The 18,927-nt window shown below is 43.5% G+C and overlaps 1 protein-coding gene across 1 annotated transcript in view; it reads right to left on the bottom strand.

Annotated features, from left to right (window-relative positions):
* The window catches only part of LOC128690780 (R-spondin-1), a 110,138-nt gene that overhangs the window by 39,971 nt on the left and 51,240 nt on the right, over nt 1–18,927 (bottom strand). The window contains exon 2 of the mRNA XM_070087718.1: nt 7,472–7,639. Coding sequence (XP_069943819.1) covers nt 7,472–7,639 — 168 coding nt within the window. The remainder of the gene's footprint in view (nt 1–7,471; nt 7,640–18,927) is intronic.

The following is an 18,927-nucleotide window of genomic DNA, read 5'->3' as shown; positions in this document are numbered from 1 at the left end:
AAGGGAAATCGGCCTGACGACACTAGAGGACAGAAGGGTCAGGGGAGACATGATAACAACATACAAAATACTGCGTGGAATAGACAAGGTGGACAGAGACAGGATGTTCCAGAGAGGGGACATAGAAACATGGTGTCACAATTGGAAGTTGAAGACCCAGATGAGTCAAAGGGATGTTAGGAAGTATTTCTTCAGTCATAGAGTAGTCAGGAAGTGAAATAGCCTAGCAAATGAGGTAGTGGAGGCAGGAACCATACATAGCTTTAAGATGAGGTATGATAAAGCTCATGGAGCAGGGATAGAGAGGACCTAGTAGCACTCAGTGAAGAGGCGGGGCCAGGAGCTGAGTCTCGACCCCTGTACCAAAATTAGGTGAGTACAATTAGGTGAGTACACACACACACACACACATACACACACACACACACACACACACACACACACACACACACACACACACACACACACACACACACACACACACACACACACACAGAAAGAAAAAAAAAGAGTACTGCAGCAAGCTTACTGACCCGTACTAGGCTTAAGCTATTGGCCTAGGCTAATCAGGTCCAAGTCACATCCACTTAAGAACATAAGAAAGAAGGAACACTGCAGCAGACCTATTGGCTCATGCGAGGCAGGTCCAAGTCTCCTACCGGCTTAAGCCAATGCATCAGACCTATTAGCACAAGCTAGTCAGGTCCAACTCACACCCACCCATGTACGTGTCTAACCTATTCTTAAAACTACACAACTTTTAACTTCAGTGATGCTACTCGAGAGTTTGTTCCACTCATCCACAACTCTATTACGAAACCAGTGCTTTCCTATATCCTTCCTGAATATAAATTTTTCCAACTTGAAACCATTGCTACGAGTCCTGTCTTGGTTAAATATTTTTGGAATGTTATTTACTTTCCCTTTATTTATTCCTGTTTTCCATTTATGCACCTCAATCATATCCTCCCTAATTCTACACCTTTCTAGAAGGTACAGATTTAGGGCCCTCAGTCTATCCTTATAGGAAAGATTTCTGATACATGGGATGAGCTTTGTCATCCTTGTTTGTACGTTTTTCAGCGCAGTCATATCTATTCTGTAATATGGAGACCACAGCTATGCAGCATAATCTAAATAAGGCCTAACCATCGATATATAGAGTTGAAGAACAACCTGAGGACTTCTATTACTTATACTTCTTTATATGAAGCCAAGAATTCTATTCTCTTTATTGCAAATACTTACACACTGCTCTCTTGGTTTTTAGAATACTGCTAACTAGAACTCCCAAATATTTTTTTGAAATCACTTGAATTAAGATGTACATTATTTATTTTATGTGTGTTATGGTTATTTTCCTTTCCAAAGCTTAGAACTTTGTATTTGTCTATGGTAAACTGCATGTACCACTGCACCAGTCACTTGAGATCTTCCTAGAGCACTCTCGTGTCCTCGTCAGAATAAATTCGATAGCATATTTTGGTGTCATCGGCAAACTTGTTTATGTCGCTGTTTATACCCTCATCTATGTCGTTTATGTAAACTGTGAACAACAAAGGGCCCAACATTGACCCCTGTGGAACACTGCTTGTGACACTTCCCCACTCTAATTTCTCCCCTTATATGAAAACTCTATGTTGCCTATCTGTCAGCCACACCTTAATCCAGGAAAAAAATTATCCTTTTCCGTGTGTCCCAACTTTTCTGAATAGCCTTTGATCATTACCATTATCTACATTCTCAAATACTTTTGTGAGAAAAGTTAGTAAATTCGTAAGGCAGGAACGTTTCTTTGTAAAACCTTGCTGAGATTCATTAATCAATTTTTGTCTTTCAATGTGGCTACAAATAGCCAGGGCAATTATAGTTCCATCAATTTTCCCACTAAGGAGATTAGACTTATTGATCTGTAGTTCGAAGCTAAGGACTTGTCTCCTCCTTCGTAGATAGGTATCACATTTGCCATTTTCCACTTACCTGTTACTATTCCCGATTTTTAGAGATATGTTGAAAAGACTAGCCGAGGATTCACTAAGTTCCTCCTTACATTCCTTTAGAACTCTTGTGAGCAGTTCATCAGGTCCGGGGGATCTCTTAGGTTTTACTTTATCTATTTGTTTGAGAACCACGTCACTAGTGATCTGGATCGTCCATAACTTATTTGAGTTCTATCCTACATTATTTATTATTTCTGGAATTTCACTAGTATCTTCCTGGGTAAAAATTGGGAGGAAATGAGTGTTTAACATTATACACATTTCCTTATCACTGTCGGTAAGCTGACCTGAGTAACATTTGAGTGGACGTATATTGTCCCTAATATTACTTCTATATACCTGAAAAAACCCTTTTGAGTTGCTCTTCGAATTCCTTTTGACTTTATCCTCATAATCACTTTTTGCTTTTCTTATTTCTTTTTTTTATTTTTCTCTTTAATCGAATATATTTATTTCTTAACTGCCCATCCCCTCTTTTGATTCACCTATAAAAGCCCTTTTTTTGACCAGTAAGATGTTTTAATATATTGTTTATCCATTTTGGATAATTTTTGTTTTATCTAGTTCCCCTATTTGGAACATAAGTAGTCCGAGCAGCTAGAACTATGTTCTAAAAAATTCCATATCGGTAGCCATCACTACTTACCTGACCTATAGGCAGGTCATTCCAGTTCAACCCACTGAAATAATTTCTCAATTCTATGAAATTGGCCAAGCAGAAGTCAAGGACAGATACTTGATGTAGTTATTAAGGTAATTATATAGCTTTAAGCTTTAAGAAGATGTATGATGAAACTCTTGGAGCAGAGCAGGGAGAGAGTTCACCTAGAAGTGACTAGTGACGAGGTGGGGGCCAGGAGTTAGTAAACCACCAGCCACCACGTATATGTGAGTACATATAGATGAGCACACACACACACACACACACACACACACACACACACACACACAGGGAGAGTGACCTAGTAGCGATCAGTGAAGAGGCTGGGCCAGGAGCTCGGACTCGACCCCCGCAACCTCAACTAGGTGAGTACAACTAGGTGAGTACACACACACACACACATGCATGTGAAGAAAGAATTGATTTCGAATGTTATGAATGAAAAGAAGCTGGAAGATCTGGCTGTAAGCAAAACAAAACTAAAAGGAATGGCTGAGGAAGGAGTATCGGTAATATTAAATGATCAATTCTAGAAAGAAGAGCGGGAATGTGTTTACCTGGAGTTTACCTGGAGAGAGTTCCGGGGGTCAACGCCCCCGCGGCCCGGTCTGTGACCAGGCCTCCTGGTGGATCAGAGCCTGATCAACCAGGCTGTTACTGCTGGCTGCACGCAAACCAACGTACGAGCCACAGCCCGGCTGATCAGGAACCGACTTTAGGTGCTTGTCCAGTGCCAGCTTGAAGACTGCCAGGGGTCTGTTGGTAATCCCCCTTATGTATGCTGGGAGGCAGTTGAACAGTCTCGGGCCCCTGACACTTATTGTATGGTCTCTTAACGTGCTAGTGACACCCCTGCTTTTCATTGGGGGGATGTTGCATCGTCTGCCAAGTCTTTTGCTTTCGTAGTGAGTGATTTTCGTGTGCAAGTTCGGTACTAGTCCCTCTAGGATTTTCCAGGTGTATATAACCATGTACCTCTCCCGCCTGCGTTCCAGGGAATACAGGTTCAGGAACCTCAAGCGCTCCCAGTAATTGAGGTGTTTTATCTCCGTTATGCGCGCCGTGAAGGTTCTCTGTACATTTTCTAGGTCAGCAATTTCACCTGCCTTGAAAGGTGCTGTTAGTGTGCAGCAATATTCCAGCCTAGATAGAACAAGTGACCTGAAGAGTGTCATCATGGGCTTGGCATCCCTCGTTTTGAAGGTTCTCATTATCCATCCTGTCATTTTTCTAGCAGATGCCATCCATACAATGTTATGATCCTTGAAGGTGAGATCCTCCGACATGATCACTCCCAGGTCTTGACGTTGGTGTTTCGCTCAATTTTGTGGCCAGAATTTGTTTTGTACTCTGATGAAGATTTAATTTCCTCGTGTTTACTGTATCTGAGTAATTGAAATTTCTCATCGTTGAACTTCATATTGTTTTCTGCAGCCCACTGAAAGATTTGGTTGATGTCCGCCTGGAGCCTTGCAGTGTCTGCAATGGAAGACACTGACATGCAGATTCGGGTGTCATCTGCAAAGGAAGACACGGTGCTGTGGCTGACATCCTTGTCTATGTCAGATATGAGGATGAGGAACAAGATGGGAGCGAGTACTGTGCCTTGTGGAACAGAGCTTTTCACCGTGCCTGCCTCGGACTTTACTCTGTTGACTACTACTCTCTGTGTTCTGTTAGTGAGGAAATTATAGATCCATCGACCGACTTTTCCTGTTATTCCTTTAGCACGCATTTTGTGCGCTATTACGCCATGGTCACACTTGTCGAAGGCTTTTGCAAAGTCTGTATATATTACATCTGCATTCTTTTTGTCTTCTAGTGCATGTAGGACCTTGTCGTAGTGATCCAATAGTTGAGACAGACAGGAGCGACCTGTTCTAAACCCATGTTGCCCTGGGTTGTGTAACTGATGGGTTTCTAGATGGGTGGTGATCTTGCTTCTTAGGACTCTTTCAAAGATTTTTATGATATGGGATGTTAGTGCTATCGGTCTGTAGTTCTTTGCTGTTGCTTTACTGCCCCCTTTGTGGAGTGGGGCTATGTCTGTTGTTTTTAGTAACTGTGGGACAACCCCCGTGTCCATGCTCCCTCTCCATAGGATGGTAAAGGCTCGTGATAGGGGCTTCTTGCAGTTCTTGATGAACACGGAGTTCCATGAGTCTGGCCCTGGGGCAGAGTGCATGGGCATGTCATTTATCGCCTGTTCGAAGTCATTTGGCGTCAGGATAACATCAGATAGGCTTGTGTGAAAAGTGGGTAAGAGTAGATGTTTATACACCAGGGTGATAAATGAGTATAGAGGAAAGAGAGAAATTTGGAGAGATGTTCAGTGAGTGTAAACGAAGTTTTGAAGTAGAAAATGATTGTGTGTGGGATCTAAATGCTAAGTTGAGAGAAACTGTTGTAGAGCGTGTAATGAGTAAGAGTTGGGGTACCAAGGGTTAATTGAACTATGTATAGAAAGTGGTTTGGATATAGGTAATACACATTTCTAAACAATGAGGATAATTAAGAACACAAGATACAAAATGATAGTTTTTTGGACTAAGAATCTGTAGATAAAAAGTTGAAGTGAGTAGATTTCAGGATTAGAGGAGCGACAGATGGAGTATATCATATCATTATTAAGTGGTAGCTACAATGAGAGTAAGAGGCAGGTGGGGGCGCAAGGAAAATGACTTCGGTGGGTAAGAGTAAAGTAAAAATTAAGAAATTAAAGGAGGAGGTTCTTAGGGTAAGATATAGCAACGTTTGGAAAAAAGGAAAGACCAGAGAGGGTGAAGGTAATGAGGAGGTCGGAAAGGTATGGGATTGATTTTAAAATTCAGTGTTGGAATGTGCAGCAGCAGTTTGTGGGTATTGAAAATGAGTGCGGGAAGGAAGAAGGGCCATTGCTAGAATGGGGAGATAAAGTTGGCGAGAGATTTTAGTGCAGATGTGATATAAGGAGGGTGGAGTAAATGGAGAGTAAAAGAGAGGCTAAAAGAGTTGTGAGGGAGTGCAAAAGGAGAACTAATGAGAAAGAGTCAGTGAGGAATTATTAAAAAGAAAATTACTGAGAATAAGAAAAGTTTTTGCAGTGAGAGCAATTAGTGGAGAACAATTAAAAACAAAAGAGAGGGGGTCACTGGATGGGGAAGTGCGAGTACTGGGAAGATGGTGGGAATATTATGAAGAATTGTTCGATGTTGAAAAGAGGGAGGCATTGATTTAATGTAGTGTTGAGGAAGGTATAATATCTTTCAGGAATGAGGAAGAAGCTAGAAATGAGTGCGGAGGAGGAGCCTGAGGCAGCGGTAGAATGAAATGGGCAAAGTAGCTGGTGTAAATGCGATTAAGACAGCAATGTTAGAAGCAGTTGGGGATACAGTTTTGGAGTGGTTGATGCCTGTGTTCAATATGTGCATGAAAGAAGGAATGGGACCTACGGACTCACCGAGTATGAATAGTTTATTTGTATAAGGGAACAGTGTATGGAAGAGTGTAAGAATTGTAAGGAAATAAACATGTTGAGTATACCAGGTAAAGTGTATAGTAATTATTGGATAAATTATGGGTAGCAGAGAAAGATGAATCACAGAGGAACAAGGTCTTAGGAAGAGTAAGGGATGTGTAGACCAAGTATTTACATTAAAGCATATAAGTGAACAATACTTAGATAAAGGTATGGAACTTTTCACTGCATCTATGAATTTAGAAAAGACATATGATAAGGCGGATGGGAGAGCAATGTGGCAGATGCTACAAATATATGGAGTAGGTAGGAAGTTACTTAAAACAGTTATGAGATTTTATGTGGATAGTAAGGCTCAGATTAGAGTATGTAAGAAAGAGGGAGATTATTTTTTCAGTCAAAATATGCATTAGACAGGGATGTGAGGCGTCACGATAGTTATTTAACATATTTCTTGGTCGAGAGGATAAAGGAAGTTTTGAGTGCTATAGGTTTGGACATTCAACAGGTTTGTTAAGCGTGTTAGAAACTGTAGGAGTGAGTGGAGGCAATTATTTTGTATGATTTGACATGCTATTGGGGTGTGACCAGGGTATCATTTCTAAAAGGCTTCACGACAAACCGGTTAGCTGGACTATATTCCTAGAGGTGAGAAGTAGAGTGCTTGCACTATAAAGAAGGGATGGGGATGTTTCGATTGGAGGGTTATCTGTACTGAGATATCAGAGTGCTTTTGGCAAGACAGAGATTGAATGAATGATGATGAAACTCTTTTCCTCTTGGTCTGGTTACACTACCTCAGTAGGGCGTGTTTATATATATATATATATATATATATATATATATATATATATATATATATATATATATATATATATATATATGTATATATATATATATATATATATATATATATATATATATATATATATATATATATATATATATATATATATATATATATATATATGCAATAAGATCAGAGTAAACAGGTGATTTCGGAATATGCAAAACAACCACTCTGAAAAAATAGAGAAATTCCAAGCGCTTTCGTGACTACTCACATAATCCTTGATAATGTGAGTAGTCACGAAAGCGCTTGGAATTTCTCTATTTTTTCAGAGTGGTTGTTTTGCATATATATATATATATATATATATATATATATATATATATATATATATATATATATATATATATATATATATATATATATATATATATATATATATATATATATGGAGGTACCACCTCTGGAACTGTGGTGGGGACCCTCATTAACAACAATATGGATAAATCGTTCAGTGACCTCGGCTGACATTGCTGTAACAGCAGCCAGGAAGGAGAGCTTACCTGGGGCAGGGGTGGGTATGGAAAGACAGAGACCAGGGGAGCGGGCACTGAGTTTCGTGCCTGGGGGACACCGCTTGCGGCACCGTCCCGCATGCCGCAGGAGCCCAGTCTTGCAAACAGAGCAGTAGTGGCGAGTAGAACACTCACTGCAACCCCGCAACATGCACTCTGTGGGCACGAGAGAATATTAGTTGTGAGCTGCTGTGAGCAGGAAAGAGAGGTATTAGTTGTGCACTGTGGGCAAGAGAAGGTATTAGTTGTGCACTGTGGGCAAGAGAGGGTATTAGTTGTGCACTGTGGGCAAGAGAGGGTATTAGTTGTGCACTGTGGGCAAGAGAGGGTATTAGTTGTGCACTGTGGGCAAGAGAGGGTATTAGTAGTGCACCTTGGATAAGAGAGGGTATTAGTAGTGCACCTTGGACAAGAGAGGGTATTAGTTTTGTAATGTGAGCATCAGTTGTGCACTGTGATCAGGAGAGGGCATTAGTTGTCCACTGTGAGCAAAAGAGGGTATTAATTGTCTATTCTGGGAAGGAGATGACACATTTGTTCTGTACAGTGGGTAGGATAGGGCATTAGTTGTCTACAGTGGGCAAGAGAGCTTGTAAGTTGTACACTGCGGGCAAGAGAGCTTGTTAAAAATCTGCACTCACAAGTAATATCTTAAGAAAATGGGAGAGAATATTAAAATATTGATAATAATAGTAATCATAGTAATAATAATAATTATAATAACAACAACAACAACAACAATAATAATAATAATAATAATAATAATAATAATAATAATAATAATAATAATAATAATAATAATAATAATAATAATGGCAATAGAAATAATGATATTATTATCAATTATCAGAGGAATTATACTATCAATACTACTATTACTACAACTACTACAACAACAACAACAACAACAACTATTACTACTACTAGTACTACTACTACTACAAGTACTACTACTACTATTACTACAAATACACTATTGCTACTACTACTAGTACTACTACTACTACTACTACAAATAAAAATAACAATAATGATAATAACGATAATAATTACAACAATAATAATAATAGTAATAATTACAAAAACAACATTAATAATAATAATAATAATAATAATAATAATAATAATAATAATAATAATGATAATAACAACAATTATAATAATAATAATAATAATAATAATAATAATAATAATAATAATAATAATAATAATAATAATAATAATAATAATAATAATAATAATAACTATGATAATAATAGTAATAATAATAATAATAATAATAATAATAATAATAATAATAATAATAATAATAATAATAATAATAATAATGTGGACCGTAGTACCCTGAGACAGACAAGTTCCACACCATAATCCCAAGTTCTCAAACTTGATTAAGGTACATCGATAATATCCTGGCGCTGTACCCATGACCCTTAGTATTCTAAACCTCCTGAGATAAATTAAGTCGACTGAACCTACAATCAGTTATACTTTAGAGATGGAGGAAGATGATCGACTTATGTTCATGGACGCCCCTCTATGCACGATCACTCCCAGTGGCTCCCTCTCTTTTAGATTACACAGGAAAGCCCTCTAACAACTTCCGTCTGATATACTTGTACTCGCACTGCGACACACATCAGGAGGGAAACAGGGACTGGGTTTTCTGGAAGTTTCTCGTATATCCAGTCCTGCTTTCCTCCAGGAAGAATGCGCCTATTTTCTGCAGATCTCATGTCTTTACTACCTCACGTTCTTCGTACACTAATGTAGACGAAGACCCCAGATCTCCTTGAATGTCATGCACTGAGAACACACCAAAAAGGGAATAAAAAAAAGCAAAGAGAAATTATGAGGTTAAAGTCACAAGGGAATCGAAGACTAACCCAAAAGAATTGTTTCAGGTATACAGAAGTAAGATTAGGGACAAGATAGGCCCACTCAAAAGTTACTCAGGTCAGCTCACCGACAGTGATAAGGAAATGTGTAGAATTCTTAACACTTACTTTCTCTCAGTTTTTACACAGGAAGATACTAGCGATATTCCAGAATTAATAAATTATGTAGAACAGAACGATAATAATCTATGCACAATTAGGGCCACAAGTGACATGGTCCTTAGACAAATAGATAAATTAATTCCTAACAAATCTCCAAGCCCTGATGAACTGCATGCAAAGGTTCTGAAGGAATGTAAAGAGGAGCTTAGCAAACCTTTGGCTAATCTTTTCAACATATCACTACAAACTGGCATAGTGCCAGATAAGTGGAACATGGCAAATGTGATACCTATTTTCAAGGCAGGTGACAGGTCCTTAGCTTCGAACTTTAGACCAGTAAGGCTAACCTCAATAGTAGGAAAATTGATGGCACCAATAATTTCCGAGGCAATTCGTAGCCATCTTGAAAGGCATAAATTGATTAATGAATCTCAGCACGGGTTTCAAAAGGGTGTTCCTGCCTTACGAATTTCTAAAATGTTTAAACTAAGGTGTCTGAGGAGGTAGATCATGGTAATGAATATGATATTGTGTATATGAATTTCAGAAAGGCTTATGATGGAGTCTTACATCAGAGACAATTGAGGAAAATTAAGGCACACGGAATAGGAGGAATTTTCCCTGGATAGAGGCATTGTTGACTAATAGGCAGCAGAGAGTTTGCATAAATGGGGAGAAATGAGAATGGGGAAGCGTCACAATCGGTGTTCCACAGGGGTCAGTGTTGGATCCCTTGTTGTTCGCAATCTACATAAACGACATAGATGAGGAAATAAACAGTGACATAAGCAAGTTTTCCGATGACACCAAAACAGGCCGTCGAATTCATTCTGATGAGGACATTAATAGCACTCCAGGGATATTTGAATAGACTGATGCAGTGGTCGGAAAAGTGGCAGATGCAATTTAATATAGACAAATGCAAAGTTCTAAACAATGGACAGGAAAATAACAATGCCACATATAAACTAATTTTAATGTCTGCGAAAAGGATTTGGGAGTTCTGGTTAGCAGTAATCTAAAACCAAGACAACAGTGCATTAGTGTTCGCAATAAAGCGAACAGAATCTTTGGCTTCAAATCAAGAAACATAAATAATAGGAGTCCTCAGGTTGTTCTTCATCTGTATATATCTTTGGTTAGGCCTCATTTAGATTATGCTGCACAGCTTTGATCGCCGTATTACAGAATGGATATAAATGCACTGGAGAACCTGCAAAGGAGGATGACAAAGTTGATCCCGTGTATCAGAAATCTTCCCTATAAAGACAGACTGAAGGCTCTGAAATAAATAAATGGAATGTAAATATCGTGTTAAAAATATCGCAGCAATGGTTTTAAAGTGGAAAAATTCAGATTCAGGAAGGATATAGGAAAGCACTGGTTTGGTAATAGAGTTGTGGATGAGTGAAACAAACTCCTGAGTACCGTCATAGAAGCTAAGACGTTGTGTAATTTTAAAAATAGGTTAGATAAACACATGAGTGGGTGTGGGTGGGTGTGAGTTGACCTGACTAGCTTGTGCTAATAGGTCTGATGCCGGTCTCCTTCCTTAAATGGATGTGATCTGACCTGACTATTTTGGGTCATTGGTTTAAGCCGGTCGGAGACTTGGACCTACCTTGCATGGGCCAGTAGGCCTATACAGTGTTCCTTCTTTCTTATGTTCTTAAGATGCACAGAGTCCTCGTGTGTTGTGGTGAGGAAAACTGCCTACTACATATTAATCTGTTCTAGTTATCTCTCTATTAGGACTGATGAAGCCACTCGTGGCGAAACTTTCCTTTACTAAATGTCCCGAACTGTACACAAGTGTCCTTTCCCACAGTGTCCTTTCCTTGCCGAGAATGGTATCACAGCGTCCATCAAAGATCTCTCCAGAAAGTGACCTGCATGTTCCACTATTCTGTGTAGACGATGGGACAAGAAGTCTATCAATAAAGCTCAACGAAAATAAATACGTGTATAGTAGGGATTATCAAAGTAATGCCTGCATAGTTCACAGAGACACTGAGGGACATTGGACTAAGTGGAACAAAGTCCAGCTTGTCATGAAGGAGCCGGACTTGAGGAGACGCTGGTTTTTATAGTTATCTCTGGCAACAGTAAAAAATATGAGAGTACAAACAGCAGGAAGTTTTAGTCATCACCTTCAAGGACCACAACAATGCCACTATCACATCTGCGAGGAAACTGATAGGATAGATAATGAGAACATTTAAGACAAGAGATGCTAAACCAATGATGATCCTTTTTAAATCACTTATTCTCTCTAGGCTGGAATACTGCTGTACATTAACATCCCCATTCAAGGCAGGTGAAATTGCAGAACTAGAGAATGTACAGAGAACCTTTACTGCACCTATAAGTTCCATCAAATACCTTAACTACTGGGAGCGCCTGGAAGCACTTGACTTGTACTCACTAGAGCGCAGGCGAGAGAGATATATCATAATCTATACCTGGAAGATTCTGGAGGGACTGGTCCCTAATATGCACAAAGCAATCTCTCCATACGAAAGCAAAAGACTTGGCAGGCGATGCAACATACCCTCAGTGAAAAGTAGGGGGGTCACTGGTACACTAAGAGAAAATGCAATAAGTGTCCAGGGCCCAAGACTGTTCAACAGCCTCCCACCAGCAATAAGGGGCAGACCTCTGGTTGTCTTCAGGAGGGAGCTGGACAGATACCTAAAGACGGCGCCGGATCAGCCGGGCTGTGGTTTGTATGTTGGATTGCGTGCAGCCAGCAGTAACAGCCTCGTTGATCAGGCCCTGATCCATCGGGAGGCCTGGTCGTGGACCGGGCCGCGGGGGCGTTGATCCCCGGAATGCCCTCCAGGTAGACTCCAGGTAGACGCTGACGCACATGCATGTTGAATACATTACGTGGACTCCACCTTGGGGCACAGCCATTAAGTGACCTCACTACAGTTCGGTTCACTTGACCTTCACATGAATATTTTCCTACATAAACCTACGTACATTACGAGTGAACAAGGTCTCAGGTCCGATACGCATCCATAATAGACTTTCCCAAGTGTTTACTCACATGTCGTTAGCCTCAGATTGTCAGTATCATATTCAAGCCTTTTCCCATATCTTCCATTCATATATTATCCGATATCTCTCTTTTCTCAGCGTCAGAAAGAGCAGACCAAGTTATATGAGGCGTTCCCAGTAGTTTAGATGTTTTATTAGTTGATGCTGGCAGTATACGACCTTTGTACATTCCCAGCAATGCTGTCTCTACTGCTCTGAAAGATGCTGGTAGGAGAGAACGATGTCAAAATTATGATAAATCAAGCGATTTTAAAAGTGGTATCATTGACTTTGCTTATCTTGTTTTGAGAACTTGATGCACCCACCTTATTGTGTTGGGGAAATGACGGACCATCTGACACGATTATTCCTTAAGTTCTTTGCCTGTTCCTTACGCTCCGTAATATGATCTACTTACTTATTGTATATTGTACTCATTTTGAGTTCTTCATTCTTCTCATAGCAAAGCACCTGAAATTTCTCAACATTGACCATCATGTTATTTTTATTTGCCCACTGGAAAACTATTGATGTCTCTTAGTAGTTTTTCTGTGTTTTCCAATGAGGCAACTTTCTAAAAACCTTATCTGGTATCCGCAAAAGATGATACAAGGCTGTGGTTAGCGTTGTTGTCTATGTCTACTAACAGTAATGGTACGAGGGTCGCGCCTTGGGGGACTCAGCGAATTTTTTTACTTTGCTGAGACAAGACGTTAGTTTGTTTACCACAACTCATTGTGATCTGCTTCTTAGAAACTTAAATGAGAATAAAGATGTGGATAACGACACTTTTTACAGCTCGGGACATTTATTAAAGGAATAAATGTCCAGAACTTTACATAATTCTTTGTCCACATCTCAGGTTTAGTGTTACATTTGTTGACCTTTTTTTATGAGCCATTACTTCATGGTCGCTTGTGTTAAAACTCTCCGCATGGTGAGTGAATTGTGGAGGGTGGAGGGAACTGTGGAAGGTGGAGGGAACTATGGAGGGTGGAGAGAACTGTGGAGGGTGGAGGGAGTTGTGGAAGGTGGATGGAACTGTGGAAGGTGGAGGGAACTGCTGACAAAGGAATGAACTGTGGAGGGAGCAGTGAACTATGGAGGGTGGAGTGAACCGTAGAGGGAAGAGTGAAACGTTGAGGGTGGAAGGCACTGTGGAGAGAGGAGAGGACTGTGGAGGGAGGAGGAGACTGCAGAAAAGAAGAGTAAGTAAGTAAGTAAGTTTATTCAGGTATACACAAATACAGTTACATAGATTATCGTACATAGCAGCATATGTGTAGAGAACCTGGGATAACCCAAAAAAGTCAGAGTGACTTAATTCCATTGGACTGTGAGGGGAAGGGTACTGAGAGGAGGAGGTGAAAGAGAGGAGCAGGGGATTGAGAAAGGCAAAGGACTGAGAGAGGCAGGGGACTGAAAGTGGGAGGAAACAGAGAGTAGAAGACCGAGAGAGGGGACTGAGAGATCGAGGGGACTAAAAGGGGAAGGGGACTGAGAGTGGGAGGAAACCTAGTGGGGAAAGGGACTGAGAGGGGGATGGGACTGAGAGGGGCAAAGGACTAAGAGGGGCAGGGAACTGAGAAAGGGAGAGGGCTAAGAGGGAAAGGGGAATAAGAGGAGCAGGGAACTGACAGGGGGAGGGGACTGAGAGTCGGAAGGCACTAAGAGGGAAAGGACACTGAGAGGGCAGGGGACTAAGAGGGGAGAAGACTGATAGGGCAGGAGACAAAGAGGGGAAAAGACTGAGAGGAGGAGGAGACTGAAAAGGGACAGGAACGAGAGCTGTAGGGGATTAAGAGGGAAAGGGGTCTGAGATTGCAAGGGACGGAGAGGGGGAGGGGGCTGAGAGGGGAAGGGGGTTGAGAGGGTGAAGGGACTGAGAGGAAAATTGGGCAAAGAGGGGGAGGGGATTGAAAGGAAGAAGAGAGGGGACTGAGAGGAGGAGGGAACTAAGAGAGGAAAGAGGACTGAGAGGGAAAGGAAACTGAGAAGAGAATTGGACAAAGAGGGGGAGGGGACCGAAATGTCAGGAGATGGAGAGAGGGGAGGGGACCGTGAGGGGGTGGGGACTGATAGGGGGAGGGGACTGGGGGTGAGGGGACTTCTAAGAGGAGGGGACTAAGAGAGAGAGGGGACTGATAGTAGGAGGGGAGGGGATTCAGAGGGAATGGGAATGGGAGGGGGAGGGACTGAGAGAGGGAAGGGACTTAGAAGGAGAGGGGATCAAGAGAGGGTGGGACAGAGAGGGAGAGGGGACTGAGAGGGGGAGAGGAACTGAGAGGGGGAGGGGACTGAGAAGAGGAGAGGCCCGAGAGAAGGAGAGGACTGAGAAGGGAAAGGGCATGTGAGGAGGAGAATATTGAGAGGGGGAGGGGATTGAGAAAGAAAGGGGAACTGAGAGGGGGAGGAGACTGAGAGGAGGAGGGAGAGATCATATCATCTGCATAAAATTAGAGTTGGCTGATGAATATGTTCTAGTTGAGGTTAAGATGGTCAGGGAATTGTGGGCGTAGGAAGCTGGAGGCATCTTGTGGTCGTGGGAAGCTGGAGGTGTCTCGTGGTCCTGGGAGGGTGCAGGTGTCTTGTGGTCGTGGGAAGCTGGATGTGTTTTGTGGTCGAGGGAGGCTGGAGGTGTCTTGTGGTTCTGGGAAGCTGGATGTGTCTTGTGGTTGAGAGAAGCAAGATGTGTCTTGTGGTCGTGGGAAGTTGGAGGTGTCCTGTGGTCGTGGGAGGCTGGGGGTATCTCGCGGTCGTGGGAAGATGGAGGTGTTTTGTGGTCGTGGGAGGGTGAAGGTGTTTTGTGGTCGTGGGAAGCTGGAGGTGCCTTGTGGTCGTGGGAAACTGGAGGTGTCTTGTGGTCGTAGGAAACTGGAGGTGTCTCGTGGTCATGGGAGGATGGAGGTGTCTTGTGGTAGTGGGGGGCTGGAGGCTCCTTGTGGTCGTGGGAGGGGGTGTCTTGTGGTCATGGGACGCTGGAGGTGTCTTGTGGTCGTGGGAGGCTGGAGGTGTCTTGTGGTCATGGGAGGGTGGAGGTGTCTTCTGGTCGTGGGAAACTGGAGGTGTCTTGTGGTCGTGGGAGGCTGGAGGCGTCTTGTGGACGTGGGAGGGTGGAGGTGTCTTGTGGTCGTGGGAGGGTGGAGGTGTCTTGTAGTCGTGGGAGGGTGGAGGTGTCTTGTGGTCGTGGGATGCTGGAGGTGTCTTGTGGTCGTGGGAGGCTAGAGGTGTCTTGTGGTTGTGGGAGGCTGGAGGTGTGTTGTAGTCGTGGGAGGGTGGAGGTGTCTTGTGGTCGTGGGAAGCTGGATGTGTCTTGTGGTCGTGGGAGGCTGGAGGCATCTTGTGGTCGAGGGAAGCTGGAGGTGTCTTGTCGTCATGGAAGGGTGGAGGTGCCTTGTGGTCGTGGAAAGCTGGATGTGTCTTGTGGTCGTGGGAGGCTGGAGGTGTCTTGTGGTCGTGGGAGGCTGGAGGTGTCTTGTGGTCGTGGGAGGGTGGAAAAGTCTTGTGGTCGTTGGAGGGTGGGGGTGTCTTGTGGTCGTGGGAGGCTGGAGGTGATTTGTGGTCATGGGAAGCTGGAAGTGTCTTGTGGTCGTGGGAAGCTGGAGGTGTCTTGTGGTCGTGGGAGGGTGGAAGTCTCGTGGTCGTGCGATGGTGGAGGTGTCTTGTGGTCGTGGGAAGCTGGAGATGTCTTGTGGTCGTGGGAGAGTGCAGGTATCTTGTGGTCGTGGGAAGCTGGGTGTGTCTTGTGGTTGTGGGAGGCTGGATGTGTCTTGTGGTTGTGGGAAGCTGGATGTGTCTTGTGGTCGTGAGAAGCTAGATGTGTCTTGTGGTTGTGGGAAGCTGGAGGTGTCTAGTGGTCATGGGAGGCTGGAGGTATCTTGTGGTCGTGGGAAGATGGAGGTGTTTTATGGTCTTGGGAGGGAGGAGGTGTTTTGTAGTCGTGGGAGGGTGGAGGTGTCTTGTGGGCGAGGGAGAGTGGAGGTGTCTTCTTGTGGTCGTGGGAGGGTGGAGGCGTCTTGAGGTCGTGGGAGCCCGGACGTGTCTTGTGGTCGTGGGAAGCTGGAGGTGTCTTGTGATCATGGGGGAGTGGATGTGTCTTGTGGTCGTAGGAAGCTTGAGGTGTCTTGAAGTCGTGGGAGGCTTGAGGTATCTTGTGGTCATGGGAGGCTGGAGGTGTCTTGTGGTCGTGGGAGGCTGCATATGTCTAGAGGTCGTTGGAGGCCTGAGGCTTCTTGTAGTCGTGGGAGGCTTGAGGTATCTTGTAGTCATGGGAGGCTGGAAGTGTATTGCAGTCGTGGGAAGCTGGAGGTGTCTTGTGGTCGTGGGAGGGTGGAGGTGTTTTGTGGTCATGGGAGGCTGGAGGTGTCTTGTGGTCGTGGGAGGGTGGAGGTGTTTTGTGGTCGTGGGAGGGTGGAGGTGTCTTGTGGTCGTGGGAGGGTGGAGGTGTCTTGTGGTCATGGGAGGCTAGAGGTGTCTTGTGGTCGTGGGAAGCTGGAGGTGTCTTGCGGTTATGGGAAACTAGAGGTGTCTTGTGGTCGAGGGAAGCTGGAGGTGTTTTGTGGTCATGGGAGACTGGAGGTGTCTTGTGGTCATGGGAGGGTGGAGGTGTTTTGTGGTCGAGGGAATCTGGATTTGTCTAGTGGTCGTGGGAGGCTGGAGGTGTCTTTTGTTCGTTGGAGGCTGGAGGTATCTTGTGGTCCTTAGAAGCCGGAGGTGTCTTGTGGGAGGGTGGAGGTGTCTTTTGGTCGTGGGAGGCTGGAGGTGTATTGTGGTCGTGGGAGGCAGGAGGTGTCTTGTATTCGTGGGAGGGTGGAGGTGTCTTGTGGTTGAGGGAGAGTGGATTTGTCTTGTGGTCATGGGAGGGTGGAGGTGTCTTGTGGTCGTGGGAAGCTGGAGGTGTCTTGTGGTCGTGGGGGTGGATGTGTCTTGATGTCTTGGGAGGCTGGAGGTGTCTTGTAGTCGTGGGAGGCTGGAGGTGTCTTGTGGTCGTGTGTGGCATGCAAAGAGTACTTAACCTTTATTCGGTGCATGTACACACCCTCATTTACAGGCTATCTCCCCCAACCAGCGAACCAGGTGACTAAGAGTTGACGATGGGGCCCCGTCGTTCAACTAGTAACCAGGTTCCAGCCAATAAAAAGATGGTTTTGGCAATTGCAGAGGTTATGTGGGTACCACTCTCCTGTCTGCCTTTGTCATTCCCATTCTAGAGCTGGTTGACACACGGTCTGCTCTCTAGTGGCTTCTATTCTGCCTTGCTTACCGTGGAGTGCACTAATACCTATAACTGTACATAGTGTATATAGTGTACATATTACTGTTCTAAATTGGTGAAGGATAATATAAGTAAAAACTTTTCTGCTGTGTTTATTTTGCTCCCTTTACACCCAGGATAACAGGCCATTTGGACTCCTCGGTTGTAATATGGGGGCCTGTCCAGGAGCTGGAGCTGGACTTAGAGAAAGGGTTGAGCCTAGGGTGAAGCTGGTAGCAGGAACATTGTGCAGTTTGCTGTCTGGCATTGCATTAGCTTTGCCAACGCTTTTCAAATTTTGTGTGTCGGTTACTTTGCTTTATGGTCAGCCTTGCTATTGTGTGATCGTTCAACAGCTCGCTACTAGCTTGTTTGGTGTGCTCGCTTCTCTATGGTCAATCTTGTAGAACAGTGTGTAGCTTGCTGTCTGGCATTGCTTTACAAATTTTGCATGTCAGTTGCTACTAGCCTGTGTGGTGTGAAGAATTTTGCAGTCAGCTTTGCTATTGCATATCCACCTTGTATGCGTATTCTGCAATCGTACTGTGCATAGCTAAGCATGTTCTGCAAATTAACGTGTTACGGTGGGGTATTCTGCAACCGTACTGTGCATAGCTAAGCGTGTTCTGCAAATAAACGTGTTACATTGGGGTATTCTGCAATCGTACTGTGCATAGCGAATAACTTGTACATTGTGGTATGCCACCTAGACGAGTCAGACGCCTGGTGTCAGCATATACTTTGTATAACCTACCTAAATTGTCCCTACAGCGTTATTGGCAAATTGCTCGTTCCATTGGCATTAATTACCAACGCACTCTCACAGCTGTGCAACTGCGTTCACTAATTACTGACAAACTTCGAGAAGAAGAGATGGCACATCAGACTCCTCCCTTTACGGGAGCTAGGGCAAAAACTATGTTCTTGCAGGAGGAAGATGATATATCAATGGAGCAAAATAGTCAGTCTAGTGCAGCAGGGTTGTCTCAAGGTGAATCAGCAGCATTGGCACTTGAGCTGGCAAAAATCAATCTTGAGCAGACAAGGGAACAGAGAGCATTTGCAAAAGAAGAATTTGATAGGGAAAGAGAAAGGAGGCAGTTTTCGTATTCTGTAAATGATTTTAGTTTACAGAAAGCAGTATAGCT

This window comes from Cherax quadricarinatus, chromosome 2, assembly GCF_038502225.1.
Source record: "Cherax quadricarinatus isolate ZL_2023a chromosome 2, ASM3850222v1, whole genome shotgun sequence".
NCBI classification, from domain to species: domain Eukaryota; kingdom Metazoa; phylum Arthropoda; class Malacostraca; order Decapoda; family Parastacidae; genus Cherax; species Cherax quadricarinatus.
This window is presented reverse-complemented; position numbering and strand designations above follow the sequence as displayed.